Genomic DNA, 14,815 nt, shown 5'->3' with positions numbered 1-14,815 from the left:
GAAAAATAGTATAATTCAATTCATAAAATAAATTGCCACAAACGTTTTTAATGTACTATATTAAACAATTTCCATGACATCGACCCTGTTAAAGTAACATAACATATAAATTTAATGGCTTAGTCTTTTGAAGAAAAGAAAATTCAACGTATGTCGACATAAAAATAGCACTGATATGCAATAACAACAATACTATAAAACAAAGTGCTACACATTACGGAAAACTTCTCTATAGACCACCACATTTGATGTCACATCAGTATCTTGGTTGTCCTCATCACATGATCTAAAGTACCAATCAACACCAGTTTCGACATCAAATAGAGTGGCAAGTACCGAACCTTGACACACCTGTAAAAAAAAATCATCGCCTTTTGCATAAAAATCTTGAACATGTATATTGACTTGAATCCAAAACGATATTTAAAAATTTCAAAAATAGACAGCTACCTGAGTTGACTCAATCATACTTTCGATTGTCATTCTCTTGGTGTTGAGCAACTCATCTGATAGAGATGCAGAGCTATTTGTTGAAATTTGGCGAACACTTTGGGTCAACTGGAGTGATGCATTTTTCATTATGATAAAAGTATACCATATCATTAAAAGCGCAGTGAAACTCAAGTAGCTAAGTGTTAGAAAAAATTCATAAGTCACTAAGTTGTAGAAAAAAAAAGTACTAACACATAAGTTTCAAGAGAAAAGATGTATGGTTTATTATAATGAGCGAATTGGTCATGAAAACTATACAGGCGTAGAGTATATGTCCAACGATGGATTGATAATATTATAAAGATTTTTTTTTTGACAGATAATATTATAAAGATTTTTTCCTTAAAAGCATGTCAATATGTAACTAAATCTTTATAGCATATCAAAGAGAATATTCAAATAAAATGTTAACGTCTTTATTTAAAAAATTTACAAAAACGTGACGTATTAAAAGTATACTATTTGATCCATTGACTACAGTTTTATACCACAACTAAATTAAACCAAACATATTACTATTAGATTATATATTTTTTTTCTCTTAGTTGAATGGAAGTTGACTATAAGCAGGCATTGTTTATACAAACAACGAACTATAAGCAGGCATTAACTATAAGCAGGCATTGACTATTACACATATCTCTTTCTATCTGTATTCACTATTATAAGCCTTTATTCCAAAGCATACAAAAACGGAAATGCTTACCCTATCATGCAAGCAGCAACATCAGGTAAATCGCCATTAAGTATCAGCTTAGTCCCAAAAAACGCATTAGCAATTCCCATTACACCCAGTTTTAACAAAGTGAACATCAAGTGAAAAATATTTTTCTAGTTAATGGGTGGATATTAGGAGAAAGTAGAAACTAAAAACAATGAGTGGTGAATTACAAAGGCTAAAGTATGAGCTATTAAACATCAGTATTTTAACAGCAGTATTTTAAGAGATTCATAATACACGTAATATCTTTAACAACGCAATATAAACTAAATATTGTTAAAAGTACAATAAATGAACCTCATAGTGACAAATAATGCATACAAAGTTAACACTAAAGCCCACCAAAATACATCCTCAACACAATAAAATAGAAAGCTGGTTCATATGCTATGTAGATCTTGTCATGTAACAACAAATGCCTCCAAATGATTCTTAGACCAGTGGGTTTGAAATACGCCTAACAGGTAACAACTTCTGGGTCAAATTCAAAACGCTTGGACATACAACTGCCAACTAAATTAACCAATTATAGTTAGATAGACATGGATAAAATGATATCATAGAACGTATTAGTTTAACATTTACCTGTCTTCATGAAAAATAGTGTATAAGCCTAACAGGAGAAATGACTTCACATCAAGGATATTAAAATAGGGTAGCTAGCATGATTTGTACATCAGTGGTTCAAAAAGACGCATGAACGGCCAAAAGCTTATGGTACAAATTGGATTCGCATGGACACACAATTGCTAACTAAATTAACCATTCACAGTTAAATACAAACGAAGTAAAGCAACACATATAACGTATGAGTTGAGCTGATTACATGTCTTGATGAAAATTGCGTAGGCGTTCTTGTTTTCACATTGTTCCTTGAGATTCCTCTCCAATCACCTTTTCCAACTTTCTGCAATCCAACCAAAAACATCTTGTGCTCTTCCTCCGTCCACATAATCCCTGATCCATTCAAAGAAAATCAATAACAATAATTACTTTTCAATTTCAATCAATTCAAACAAAGGAAGAAACACAAAAATTATCAAGTTAATTTCAAGTCTTAGCCTGAAAAAATTAAAACAGTTGCATATGCAAAAATTAAAACAGTACCAGCTGCGTAAAATTAAAACCTGCAAGAATTTCTAAACTTAATCAATGTGGAGCAAGTTTAATCCCACTCAATGTGGAGCAAGTTTAATCCCACAACAGCTGCAGGATTTCTAAAACTAAAACCTGAATAATTTCTACTTTAGTAACATAGTACAGTGTCAAGATTGATGCCTAAAGCTGTAAATTACATAGCAGAAATATCATAAGCATCCATCTGTTACAATATGAGTCATTCCAGAATAGGCTCCTCAAAGTTTTGACTGCAAATAACCTGATGAATTTCCTACTTTACTATGAATAAGAGTTCCTCAAAGTTTCAAGCATTTGGGCTTTTCTGATTTTTTTTTACTAACCATTAATTGTCTAGAGAAAAGGGACATTATAATTGAAGTTCGACCAAAAGGTTGTAAAATTTGTTTAAAAATTGTTAAGAGTTATAAATGAGTGTTTTGTTCCCTGATTTGTAAAACATGAACATAATTAAGTAAAGAATATGTTATGCAAAGGGAAACAAACTTGATGCCTAGTTTATGAGTCTGTCCCTACCGGCAGTTGTAGAATGCCAATTCCATGGTAAGCAAAATCACAGTTCCTGACTGTATTTTTTTTTCTTATATTAGTATTATGAATGCAAATAAGATACCAAATTAAAACTAATAACATTTGGGAACTAAATTAAAAGCTGACACAATATATGTGATTTACAATTTACAAAAGAATAATAAAAGGCATTTAGTTTAATAAAAAAAACGGCATTTAGTGTACGTAAACAGAAAAGTTGCATAAAAATCTCACAAATTCGATGCCATGAAAATGTGAAGAGAGGGAAAGCTCTCGGTTACTGTGGCATGAAAGCAGAACATGACTTAAAGAATATCCAAAACAAATCATGAGTGAAAGAATATCCAAAGCAGAACATGACTTAAAGAATGTACCTAAGTCAACATGACTTAAAGAATATCCAAAACAGAACATATAGTCGGTTACGACTTTTCAATTTCCATTGTCACTAAAATGATGAAATCATTGTCATCAATAGCAGGAAATTTCAATTATTAGAAATTGTATGAAATTACATATGCTCTTGAAAATCTTGACACAATGGCAAAACATGTAAAGAACATATAAGCCTAAAATCATTGATAAGTTATATTATGAAGTTTTTCCTAAAGAAAGTATAATTCCCTCATAAAATTGTGGCCTGTCAAAACATTACTAACATTGCCCATAGCAAATTTCTCACAAAATTCGGCAGATACGACGTTCAAAAGAAGTAACAACACATAGATGCTATATAATAAACATTAAATTTTGGTTTATGCTTATGTCTCTATTTCATCATTTACATGATTTATAAGACAAAAACATTAAATCAAAACACAGAGTAACAAACAAAATGCTATATAAGTTGTCATTTAGAGTTTAGACCAAGTTACCTAATATAATAATCAAAAGTCTAACATTGATGATAAAAATCAATAATCAAAAGAAAGGGAAATGGATCAAGAATTATTACTCGGAAGGAGTTGAGGAATCTTTCACCAAATTGAGGAATCTTTCACAGAAAAAATAGGTGAAGTTGAGGAATCATACAACTTGTTTTTTTTTTGTACAGTTTTAAGGAGTATAAAAAAAGATTCCTGAATAATAAGCAGTAGCTCAAATATATAACGTTCAGAAAAGGAAAAATACCTTTGGTTAGAAAAATACCTATCATATGTTTGAAATCAACCTTAAAATAGTTCCAAGTTATCAAAGGATAAACCAATCACATTCCAAATCCAATATGAATAGTCAAATCTGAAAGCAAAAATGAAGTGATTAGGGAAATTAGAGCACAAACAAAACCAGAGTTCAATCTACTCACATACACAGTGGCAGAATATCAAATATATTACCTTTTCAACAACTTTTAAGCTTTTGGGAATCACTCCATGTGTCATATTTGAAGTTTACAAAGAGAGAACCTTAATAAACACCTACCTGTAAAATAAGAAATACGATAAAAATAGATGAGGACAATAAGAAGCCTTTAGAACTACAAAAAAGTAAGTACGATTTTCACTGGGCCTCACCATGAATGTCAAAATTTTGAAGGACAATTGCTCTTAGTTCATCGGGCTCCATCGGTGTTCGGCCGCCAGAGAGTTCTTTTTACTACTGTGCTCTTGTTCTTCTTCCATGATGTGCTGAAAAAAATAAAATAAGGTGAGATGGTGGAAACAAATTGCAATAACTATTTTCAAATTGGCATCTGCGGCTATAAAACTAACTACATATCAACCAAGTGTAAACTAAATACTTGTAATATGAAAAAACACCATTAAACTCGATATAGAGGCACATATAAAATCATCGATATCAGTGTAGAGTAATATCAACCTAGCATAAAACAATTAGTTGTAAAATGAAAAACACCAAAAAAATAAAAAAAATAAAAACCTATTATATGATCATCTAAAAAAAAACTGCAAAATAAGAAAACAAATTACAAATGAACCTCACCTGAAAAAGTATAGAAGCTTCAAACTTGACTTCCATATGGATGATTTCACATTTCACAACCTGTAAATAAGAGGAAAAACACAACAAATATTATAGTTCATACACAATCATTCAAACACTTTTACATACACCTTGTGGGTTGAAGAAATCAGCAACAGTGCATTTACAAAATATTGATTCATCGTATAAATACTATTGAAATTCAATAATTCAAACACTTTTACATACACCTTGTGGGTTGAAGAAATCAGCAACAGTGCATTTACAAAATATTGATTCATCGTATAAATACTACTGAAATTCAATAACCAGATAAGATGAAGAATTTTACTTGAAAAAACATTAGGTTAAACCTAAGCAATAATTTGATTGGAAAAACAAACGACAATGAAGATGAGAGATGGAGAGAGAGAGGAACAAACTTTGAGTTGGAATATAAATAATTGATTGTCGGTGGCAGTGGATTCATCGGTAGTGAAGGGAGAGGATCGGTTGCATCGACGATGAATATGGTGTCGGAGCAGTCGAGTGAGTGCGAGAGAGATGCCTTCTAAACTGGATCAAAAAAGTGGAGAGGGATGTGAAACTCTGAGAAGAGTGTGAATCGCAGAATGAGAGAGAGGAGGAGGGGAAGGGTTTGAGTTATGATACGTTTGTTCGTATTCTGGCTAAAATTGTGGATCAGGTAGCATCTTTCATTTTTTATTGGAATTAGTTATGTAAACAATTTTTTTAAGTAATAAAAAATAGGAATATTAAGCAGAAAAAATAGTGGATAGTGGTTTGTTTTACGTATAGTTGTTAAGGAAAATAGGGCTAGTTGTTTCGTAATTAAGCTTTAGGTCAGGGTTAAAACAGGAATTTTATTTGCTAGGGTTTAGGTAAAATTAGGGCGAAATTGTTTGCTTGGGACAACTTTTATATATAGAAGATTTGTAAAAAAAATTGTTTATATTGAAATATTTTATTTGTATTCTTCGTAACATAATAATTTTTGTAGATAATCATCTTACTTTTTTATTCCTTTTACTGTTTTCGTTTCTCGATTTTTTTATCAACCAAACAAAGTATAAAGAAAGTAGTGATTGAATTGTCTTGGTTTATTTTTCTCATGAAATAAATGTTACTTTTAGTTTTCATAGTAACTAAATTGAGACTTATGATATAATATTCTTATCATAGTAAATGCAATGTAAATTGAGACTTATCATAGTAAATGCAATGTAAATTTTTATTTTTTTAATGACACCAACAATACAATATATGTAATTTTTTTTCCAATAACATCGACAATATAATATTCTCTTTTTAACCACCTTATGGCTCTTAATTGCAATCTATTTCTTCTTCTTAGTTGTATTGTGTTTTTGTTGTTGGATTACATGATCCTTTAGTTTCTACGAGAGTCTAATAGTGAAACTAACACACATTAGTTTCAGAGAGGTGAAGAATTTGTGTTCAAAATCATACATCGGCATATCCAATGTCTATGCGGTCTTTTACCATATGAGTTCATTTTATTATTTTTATCAATTTATGCAAAATGGTCAAATATGATAGTTATTGCGAGATGAATTTGATGGTTTACTCCAAATTTAAAGTATTTATGATGTCAAGGATCTAGTTGAAAGCGTGTCCAAGAGTGTAAAAGAGAAATTTAGATGTTCACTCCAAAAGAATGAGATACTTGGTTAGAACATTGGTATGATCAAAATTTCTTAGCAAAGGGGTGAAAGGAAATGCCCTGATTGTGTCTATTCTCACATTTTTGTTTAATTAAATTCAAATATTATAAATAAAATGAGGAGGTAAATGCGTGTTGAATCATAATATGAAAATATCTGATTTATAGTAGGCCAAAAGTCACAACTCTAGGAACAGTTCTGACTTTTGAGCCACATACAGTGTCTTAACAATCAATGCCCATCACATTCCAGTCAACCCCATCTCTCAGTCTCCTCCAAAGACATTGCAAATACCTTCACTCTTGGATCCTCAACGCTGAAACACACAACAGAACAGAGTTATTCATCATCCATAGAAAACAAAGACAGAGATGAAATCAGAGACAGTAACATTGGTGCTGGTAAATTTAGCAGGTATTATGGAGAGAGCTGATGAGTCATTGTTACCAGGAGTATACAAAGAGATTGGTGATGAACTCAACGCTGACCCAACTGCGTTAGGTTCTCTCACTCTCTACCGATCCCTGGTTCAAGCATTCTGTTACCCTCTTGCTGCTTACCTTGCCACACGACACAATCGTGCACATGTCATTGCTCTTGGTGCTTTTCTTTGGGCTGCTGCTACGTTCTTCGTTGCTGTCTCCTCCACCTTCTTGCAGGTTATATCACCTCTCTTTTCAATTTTTCATAGGCTTGTTTATTGGTTATGGACATAATGGGTCAGTGCTTTTATAACTGATCATCTTTTTTGTCAAAAAGTGATAAAAAGTTATCACTAATCTATAGAACAAAGACAACTAGACTTTTTTTATACTATTTTCTTTGTCTCTTTTCATTTCTTAATGAAGAATGATTCTTATAACTTCACTTTTTTATTCTAGTACTTTTCTACAACTGTCTTGATAGTGAAAATTCATTGTCCCTTAACAACTCGTATTTTATTTATATTCCTAAAAATAAAATTAATCAATTTTGTTACAATACACACGTAGACAGATTTTTTCCTTAACAGTTGGATCATTTCTACGTGATCAACTCAGTTGTCACTAAGCATCTCATTTCTTATTCAATCAAAATTTACTGTAAAGATCATAAACCATAAATTAATTTTATTAAAATATCATTTTCTTTACAATTTAACCCATTGATTACATAAAAACGATGAATATATGGAATCCGTAGATTTAGTGCCAAAATATAAGAAGATTAAAGTTACTGGTCTCAAGTGGTTAATGATAACTATTAAGACGAATCATTCAAAAGAACCCAAACCCCAAGTTCAATGCATGTGAGAATAATTTTTGGTCAGATTTTACTTATTTCTTGGTCGAAATTTGGATTACTAGGTCCCCTTCACCTAATAACCGAAGGGTTAATATAAAAGAAAATAAGAAAATTAGTTAATTTAATCTATAACATCTTAATAGTATGATACATTTTGAAAAGTAGTCTGGTTTGCACTTTTTTTGATTCTAAAGACCCTAGCGGTGAAACTACACACATTAATGCTCAGAAATAAAGTATTGTGGGTTTGAATTCGCCTTGCATATCAAATGTTTCTTAAGCCTTATACCATATGAGTTGTACTTACTATACTCTAACATGTTATTGTATAATAGGTTGCAATTTCAAGAGCTTTCAATGGGATTGGACTAGCCATTGTGATTCCAGCAATCCAGTCCCTAATTGCTGACTCCACAATTGATAGCAACCGTGGTGTAGCTTTTGGGTGGCTTCATCTAACAGGAAACCTTGGAAGCATCATTGGTTCTCTCTTTGCAGTACTACTAGCCTCAACATCAATCTTTGGTATATCTGGTTGGAGAATAGCTTTTCATCTGGTGGCATTGATTAGTGTTATAGTTGGTATATTGGTACACGTCTTTGCTAATGATCCACACTTTCCAAAAGACAACAAAATAACTACATCATATCAAACTCCAAACAAGTCCTTTTATTCTGAAATGAAAGATCTAATAAAAGAAGCAAAAACAGTCATAAAAGTTCCATCATTTCAGATAATTGTAGCTCAAGGAGTATTTGGATCATTTCGAGGGTCAAGTTTATCATTTTTCACTCTTTGGTTAGAACTAACAGGCTTCTCACATGGTACAACAGCAATTATTTGGACAATATTTATAATTTCTAATTCATTTGGTGGTCTATTTGGAGGATGGTTTGGGGATTTTTTATCTCAACGGTTACCAAACACCGGAAGAATAATGTTGGCACAAATAAGTGCGGGTTCAACCATTCCTTTAGCAGCAATTTTGTTGTTATTATTGCCTAATGATCCATCCACGCCCTTCGTACATGGTTTGGTTTTAGTCATTTTGGGACTAATCACTTTCTGGTGTGCACCAGCAACTAATGATCCAATATTTGCCGAAATAGTCCCTGAGAAATCGCGAACGGCTATATATGCTTTGGATCGATCTTTTGAGAGTATGTTGGCTTCTTTTGCTCCACCGATTGTTGGCGTTTTAGCTCAACATGTTTATGGTTATAAACCAATTCCAAAAGGATCTTCAAATTCTGTGAAGATCATTGAAACTGATAGAGAAAATGCGGCATCACTTGCTAAGGCACTTTATAGTACAATTGCAATTCCAATTGCAGTATGTGTCTTCATTTATTCATTTCTCTATTTCACATACCCGAGGGACAAGGAGCGAGCAAGAATGGTTGCATTAGTTGAATCAGAAATGGAACAACTAAAGGTGGAACATGACAGAGGAGAAGAATATTATGAAACTCATGATAATGAGGAGAAAGTTTTGTTGTCCCAATAGTACATTAGTAAACTTGTATTTAATCCTTGTAATTTGATACCTTGATAGTGCTTATGAATGGAAAGTAAACTCTGAATTCATAGATGGAAGAATAGAAACACTACAATATATACAAGATGTTTTCACTTTCATTACAGCTCAATATTATTGTCATTTGTCTAGTATGTGCATTTTATTAATCAAGTCTATTTTATTTTATTTTTTTTGTATTTTGAAAATGGGGTAATAGTCACTTTGATCCTTAAACGTGTAATAAGTAATCCCAATAGTCTCTCAATAGATAAATTTTTTAAAATAGTCTTTGATGGTGCAATTCGTTAGTTAAACTAGTCTTTGATATTAAAATGTTTAATTAATATTGTTATATTAGTCCTTCAATATATTTAATTATTATCATATCAGTCTTTATAATTATTTACTTATTATCATTTTAGTTCTTATATGAAAAGAGTTATAGTGAACATTGAAATATTATTTTAAGACCAGAAACTATTTTGACTAACCGAGTACACAATTGTTGACTATTTTAAAAAATTTATACATTGAAGAAATATTGTGACTATTTTTTATTTTTTTTGACAAAAGAAATATTGTAACTATTTATTACATATTTAGAGATCAAAGTGATTATTATCCCTTTTGAAAATATGTAAGGGTAAATAATTCCAAGATGATAAAAGAAATCTTTAAAATATGTAAATTAGAAGAACTTGAATTAATTTAGTATATATAATTATGAGAATTTTTTTGCTTGAGACATAAAATTATTTCTAAATTTAATAGATACTAAAACAATAATTGGCCAATTTGTTTATCCAAGTCGGCCTTTCTTTGTTTGTTTGTAACCAAGTCAGCAATTTCCACCATCAGTGTCTGTCTCCCTCACCTTGAAACCATTTTTTCCATAGTTTTGTCACGGTGCATTCATTAGATCGCATCGGATTCCATTGCAATATGTCAGTATCAATCTAGACATTAATATTCACCGCATATGATTTAAAATCAGTTTGCATGGCTCGATTTATTTAATTTCTTCATACGGCATGTGTGAAAAAGGCACACATAGTGAAGAAGTTTTAGTACATGATATGATATGATATGATATTATTAGAAAAGCATCTCTTCAAAACAGCAATACTTGGGTCCCCAAAAGTTGATTGGGGTGAGGTCTCCGTAAACCATGTGATAAGGTCTACCTCCAATCATCTTCCATCCAGCTCCCCCTCATAGCATATCAATATCACTATATCAGTACTTAAGTGAACTTTTAACAATTTTTTAATTTTATATATTTATATATTGATTTTCCTCTCCATATTTGGCCTCAATACTTAATGGACAAGTGCCCATTTATGCAACCACATGCTCCTTGCTACTTTGGCAGCACACACTTCCACTCAAAATTTGTTTCACTTCTCCTAGCTCATAAACAAAAATGCTAAAAATTGCATAGTATAAAATCCTTCACTACTCTATTACCCTCTCCCTTCCCCAGATCTTCGGGAGCCTAGATCTTACACAAAGCTAATGGCTCATCTAATGTACTTGTGTTATAGAAAGGTACTCCTACTCTCTCTTCTTTTATTTCTTTTTGCCTCTTTTTGCTCTTGTTCTTGGTGGTCCGAACCACGACACCAGAGCAACACACACTTGTCTATTCATAGAAGAAGAATACTAGAAGAAGAGGTCCAAAAAGAACGCCAAAATGAGAAGAAAACCAACACCCAATCCACCAAAAACCAACCCAAACTAATCAAACCCAATAGTTTCACTTCCAAAAACCAAACCAAACCCAATAGTTCCACCTCCAAAAACCAAACCAAAACCCTCAAATCTAATAACCTTAATTCCTCCAAAAACCAAACCAAGATCATAAAAACCAACAACAATTCCACTAAAACCGTTAAATCCAGTAACCTTAACCACTCCAAAAACCAAACCAATGTCAGCTCCAAAAATGCATCATCCAAACCCACAACTTCCAACACTACCCTCAAGAAGCTCAATTCCACCACCACCTCAAAGTTCAAGAAGCTAAACTCAACATCAACCAAAAAAACATTAGATCTCGTGAAAGCAAGTAACAAAACCTCAAAAGCCACCACCGACAAAAACAACAAAAGCCAAACAAAAACACAAACTCACGAGACAAACAAAAAACCAAAGAAACAAACACCTCCTAGTCATACATTCGAAGAACAAGAACAAGAAGAAGATGAAGATGATGATTTTGTTTCACTTTCAGAGTTCAAAGATCTACCAAACAAATTCCACCGAACACTACTTCCAGACCTCGAAAGAATCTCAACAACCTCAAAAGCTTACATTACAGAAGCCAACTACCAAATGACAAAAGGATTCAAACCCTACGTAGGCAAAAAATATGCACCAACCATAGCCACCTTAGTTTCTTCCATTTTCGTATTAATCCCTCTACTATTAGTCTCTCTCCTATGCAACAAAATCAAAACATATTTCTCACTTCAAAAAATCTTAATCTTCATCCAAATTTACCTCTCACTCTACTTCACCACTCTCTGCATCTCAACGTTAATCACTGGAGTTGAACCATTGAAGTTTCTATTCACTACTTCACAATCCACGTATATCTGCTTTCAAGTGCTTCAAACTCTTGGTTACGTTTTTTATCTACTGTTACTTGTCATGTACCTTGTTCTTGTCTTTTCCACTGAATGTGGGCTGGGCTCGAAGTTTTTGGGCCTGGGTCAGATTTTTGTGGGCTTTTCCGTTGGGCTTCATTATTACGTAACGGTGTTTCATAAGGTGGTGTTGCGGCAACCGCCGAAGAGTAATTGGAAGATTCACGGGATTTATGCCACGTGTTTTCTGTTGATTTGTCTGTTTGCGGGGGCTGATAGAAGGAAAAAGGCTTACGTGGAAAATGATGGAGAAGAAGGCAAGAAGAATTGAAGTAAATGTAATTTTTAATTTATTTTTGTTTGTTATAATTTCATATATGATTCAATTTTAAAAGCACCAAATAAGCATGTCTATAAACATTAGTAGTTCAATGCCATGATTTGGCTCGAATGTTATGCATTTTTTATTTTTGTTGAGTTGAGAAAGGGTAGGATTCAAATAACTATTTATATCCATTACACTACCAAAAAAACTATTTATATCCATTAAAAGAAATAGATATATTGTTTCATTTTTAATGAAACAATAGATATATATATATATATATCAGGCTATTATTGTCAAATATTATGTTGTTTCAGTAAGTCACTCGTCTCACATATGATTGTGCAATCGATTCTTGACAAAGTTCATGGCTGAGAAAGATCAAAGAAAAAGAAATGGGGATATATGTGAAAAGTAGGAAACAAAAAAGTTATGTTTGTGGTGACTGAATAAATATAAGTTAGTCGACCTAATTAGTTTTATGGGGTTGGAAAAGTACATAATATAGCACTATAAAAAAAATAAAAAAATAAATGTCTTCTTGTGGGTGCTTGAGCCTCCAATGCATTACAAGTGCATCCGCCAATCCAAATAACTGTGATCATGCAAATATGATTGAGTTAGATTAATTACAAATTTTTACTTAGACAAATTAAATGTTCGTAAAACCCAGTCAACTAGTAATGCGTTATAGATTAAACATTTTCATATGAATTCGAATTTGGAATGTGACAAAGTATCAACACGTTTATCATAGTGGTGATCTTTCTTGTCCACCGACAATTTTCCACCAACCACACTACAATTAATCCCCCACCTTCTTGTTTGGGATAGCGCAGCAACAGCTCCACCTAAACCCAGCTTCCTTTTGTTCTCCTTGCCCCAGTTCAGTACCATTAGTCCATTACTGCAATTTAAACTCAAAGGAAATCCTCTTCCAAGCTTGAGTCTAGTAATATTATTTTATTGTATTAGATTAATGTTTATGTTTATATTTTTCTTCAAATAAGTCCTTTATTTCTCAAAACATATACATCCTTGACATTTTTTACAACTTCCGTTACAAAAACATCTAAATATATGTTGGGTTGCTGCTTCCCCTGGTTCAAAGTTATTCAATTAGCAATTAAAATCTTAAAATTTCTTAGACAATAATTTACCGTCGGGGAAGATATAGTTAGGGTTCATCAGACTCATCCTCCCTAATTTAAGTTAGATGAAATTATTATTTCAAGAGGGGGAGCTATAAAAAATTTAAAAGACAGTGAAGTTATATTTTGAGTTTGATGAATCCTGATTCAAATTATAGAATATTGGAGAGAACACATTCCCATAAGCAATTTTTGACATGTCATAATAAACACCAAATGGTATACTCCAGTCAACTGAGCTCGCGTTATACATGAATGACAACTTGTAATGTTGCAAAGATTAATAATCAAAGTGTGTTTTTAAAAAGTTTTTTTTTTTTTAAAGTTTAAAAAGATAACAATGGTCCTTGTGAGCTTAGCTCAGTTGGTTGGGACAATGCATAAAATATGCAAGGTTCAGGGTTCAAACCCTAGCCACTACAAAAAAAAGATAACAAAGGAAATATTACGGCCATTTTCTCATAAGAAAAGAAAGGAAATTTATGGGTATTGCGGGTCATTTTGAATCCTTCACTTTTGGGTAGTGCATTTTAAGTCCCCTGACCTCAGATTTAACAAAATATATATTTTGATGGTTTTTTTTTTATACTTTTTTGCTTAGTGGAAGATGGTTTTTTCGATAGTGTATTTTGTTTATTTTGAGTAGAAGATTAGCTCAGTTGGTTGGGACAATGCATAAAATATGCAAGGTTCAGGGTTCAAACTCTAGCCACTACAAAAAAAAGATAACAAAGGAAATATTACGGCCATTTTCTCATAAGAAAAGAAAGGAAATTTATGGGTATTGCGGGTCATTTTGAATCCTTCACTTTTGGGTAGTGCATTTTAAGTCCCCTGACCTCAGATTTAACAAAATATATATTTTGATGGTTTTTTTTTTATACTTTTTTGCTTAGTGGAAGATGGTTTTTTCGATAGTGTATTTTGTTTATTTTGAGTAGAAGTGAGAGTACGTCAAATCGACTTACAGGGGTCTATGTCAGGTCTAGCTTAAACCAATCTGTTTTATAAACAAATAATGTTAAGTTTATTTAGTTAAAGAGGTCAAATCATAGATCATAAAAAAAGTCTTTTTGGTCTACTTAGTCGGTCTATTAATTTATTAAATTTTGTACTAAATTTGTTAATTATTTAAGTGATATAAGTCTATTAGTCTAAATTAAATTGTATATTTAAATGTACCATTATAAACTATAAATGAAATATGATATCATATATAATCATTTTTTAAAAAATAACATGTTAAATATCAAAAGTGAATTTAATCTCTTTGTTTTATTAATTCGTTGTTTTTTTAGAAATAGATAGAATTATTTAGGCCAAATACCTCCGTGAGTCCTTTAAGTTTCACGTTTGTTTCAGATAAGTCGTTTATGTTTCTAAGGTTTCTGATAGGTCCTTTAAGTTTCGAGTTTGTTTCGGATAGGTCCTTTAAGT

The 14,815-nt window shown here is 32.0% G+C and overlaps 2 protein-coding genes and 2 long non-coding RNA genes across 5 annotated transcripts; 2 read left to right on the top strand and 2 right to left on the bottom strand.

Moving 5' to 3' along the window:
- Positions 1–1,396: 1,396 nt before the first annotated feature.
- LOC146933677 (uncharacterized) lies at positions 1,397–4,302 on the bottom strand. 2 transcript variants are annotated; one of them, XR_015007527.1, is made up of 5 exons: positions 4,219–4,302; positions 4,031–4,120; positions 2,867–2,912; positions 1,799–2,170; positions 1,397–1,726 (listed from the first exon to the last, which is right to left on the bottom strand). It is a non-coding gene; the product is annotated as an uncharacterized LOC146933677 (long non-coding RNA). The 2 variants fall into 2 exon arrangements; XR_015007526.1 differs by lacking the exon at positions 2,867–2,912.
- A 118-nt stretch (positions 4,303–4,420) lies between these two features.
- LOC146933676 (uncharacterized) lies at positions 4,421–5,428 on the bottom strand. Its single transcript, XR_015007525.1, has 3 exons — positions 5,248–5,428; positions 4,826–4,885; positions 4,421–4,509 (listed from the first exon to the last, which is right to left on the bottom strand). It is a non-coding gene; the product is annotated as an uncharacterized LOC146933676 (long non-coding RNA).
- A 1,400-nt stretch (positions 5,429–6,828) lies between these two features.
- On the top strand, positions 6,829–9,444 carry LOC146933675 (uncharacterized). Its single transcript, XM_085705468.1, has 2 exons — positions 6,829–7,169; positions 8,130–9,444. The coding sequence occupies exons 1-2, from the start codon at positions 6,882–6,884 to the stop codon at positions 9,300–9,302; spliced, it is 1,461 nt and encodes a 486-aa protein (XP_085561594.1). The 5' UTR covers positions 6,829–6,881; the 3' UTR covers positions 9,303–9,444.
- A 1,005-nt stretch (positions 9,445–10,449) lies between these two features.
- LOC146933674 (uncharacterized) lies at positions 10,450–12,353 on the top strand. The gene has a single exon (XM_085705467.1). It carries the CDS (start codon positions 10,830–10,832, stop codon positions 12,231–12,233), a length of 1,404 nt encoding a protein of 467 aa, XP_085561593.1. The 5' UTR covers positions 10,450–10,829; the 3' UTR covers positions 12,234–12,353.
- Positions 12,354–14,815: the final 2,462 nt, after the last annotated feature.

Source organism: Medicago sativa, chromosome 4, assembly GCF_051527215.1.
Source record: "Medicago sativa cultivar Bolivia chromosome 4, Bolivia_mono, whole genome shotgun sequence".
Lineage (NCBI taxonomy): Eukaryota > Viridiplantae > Streptophyta > Magnoliopsida > Fabales > Fabaceae > Medicago > Medicago sativa.
Note: the sequence above shows the minus strand (reverse complement) of the source record. Positions and strands in the feature narration are given on the sequence as shown.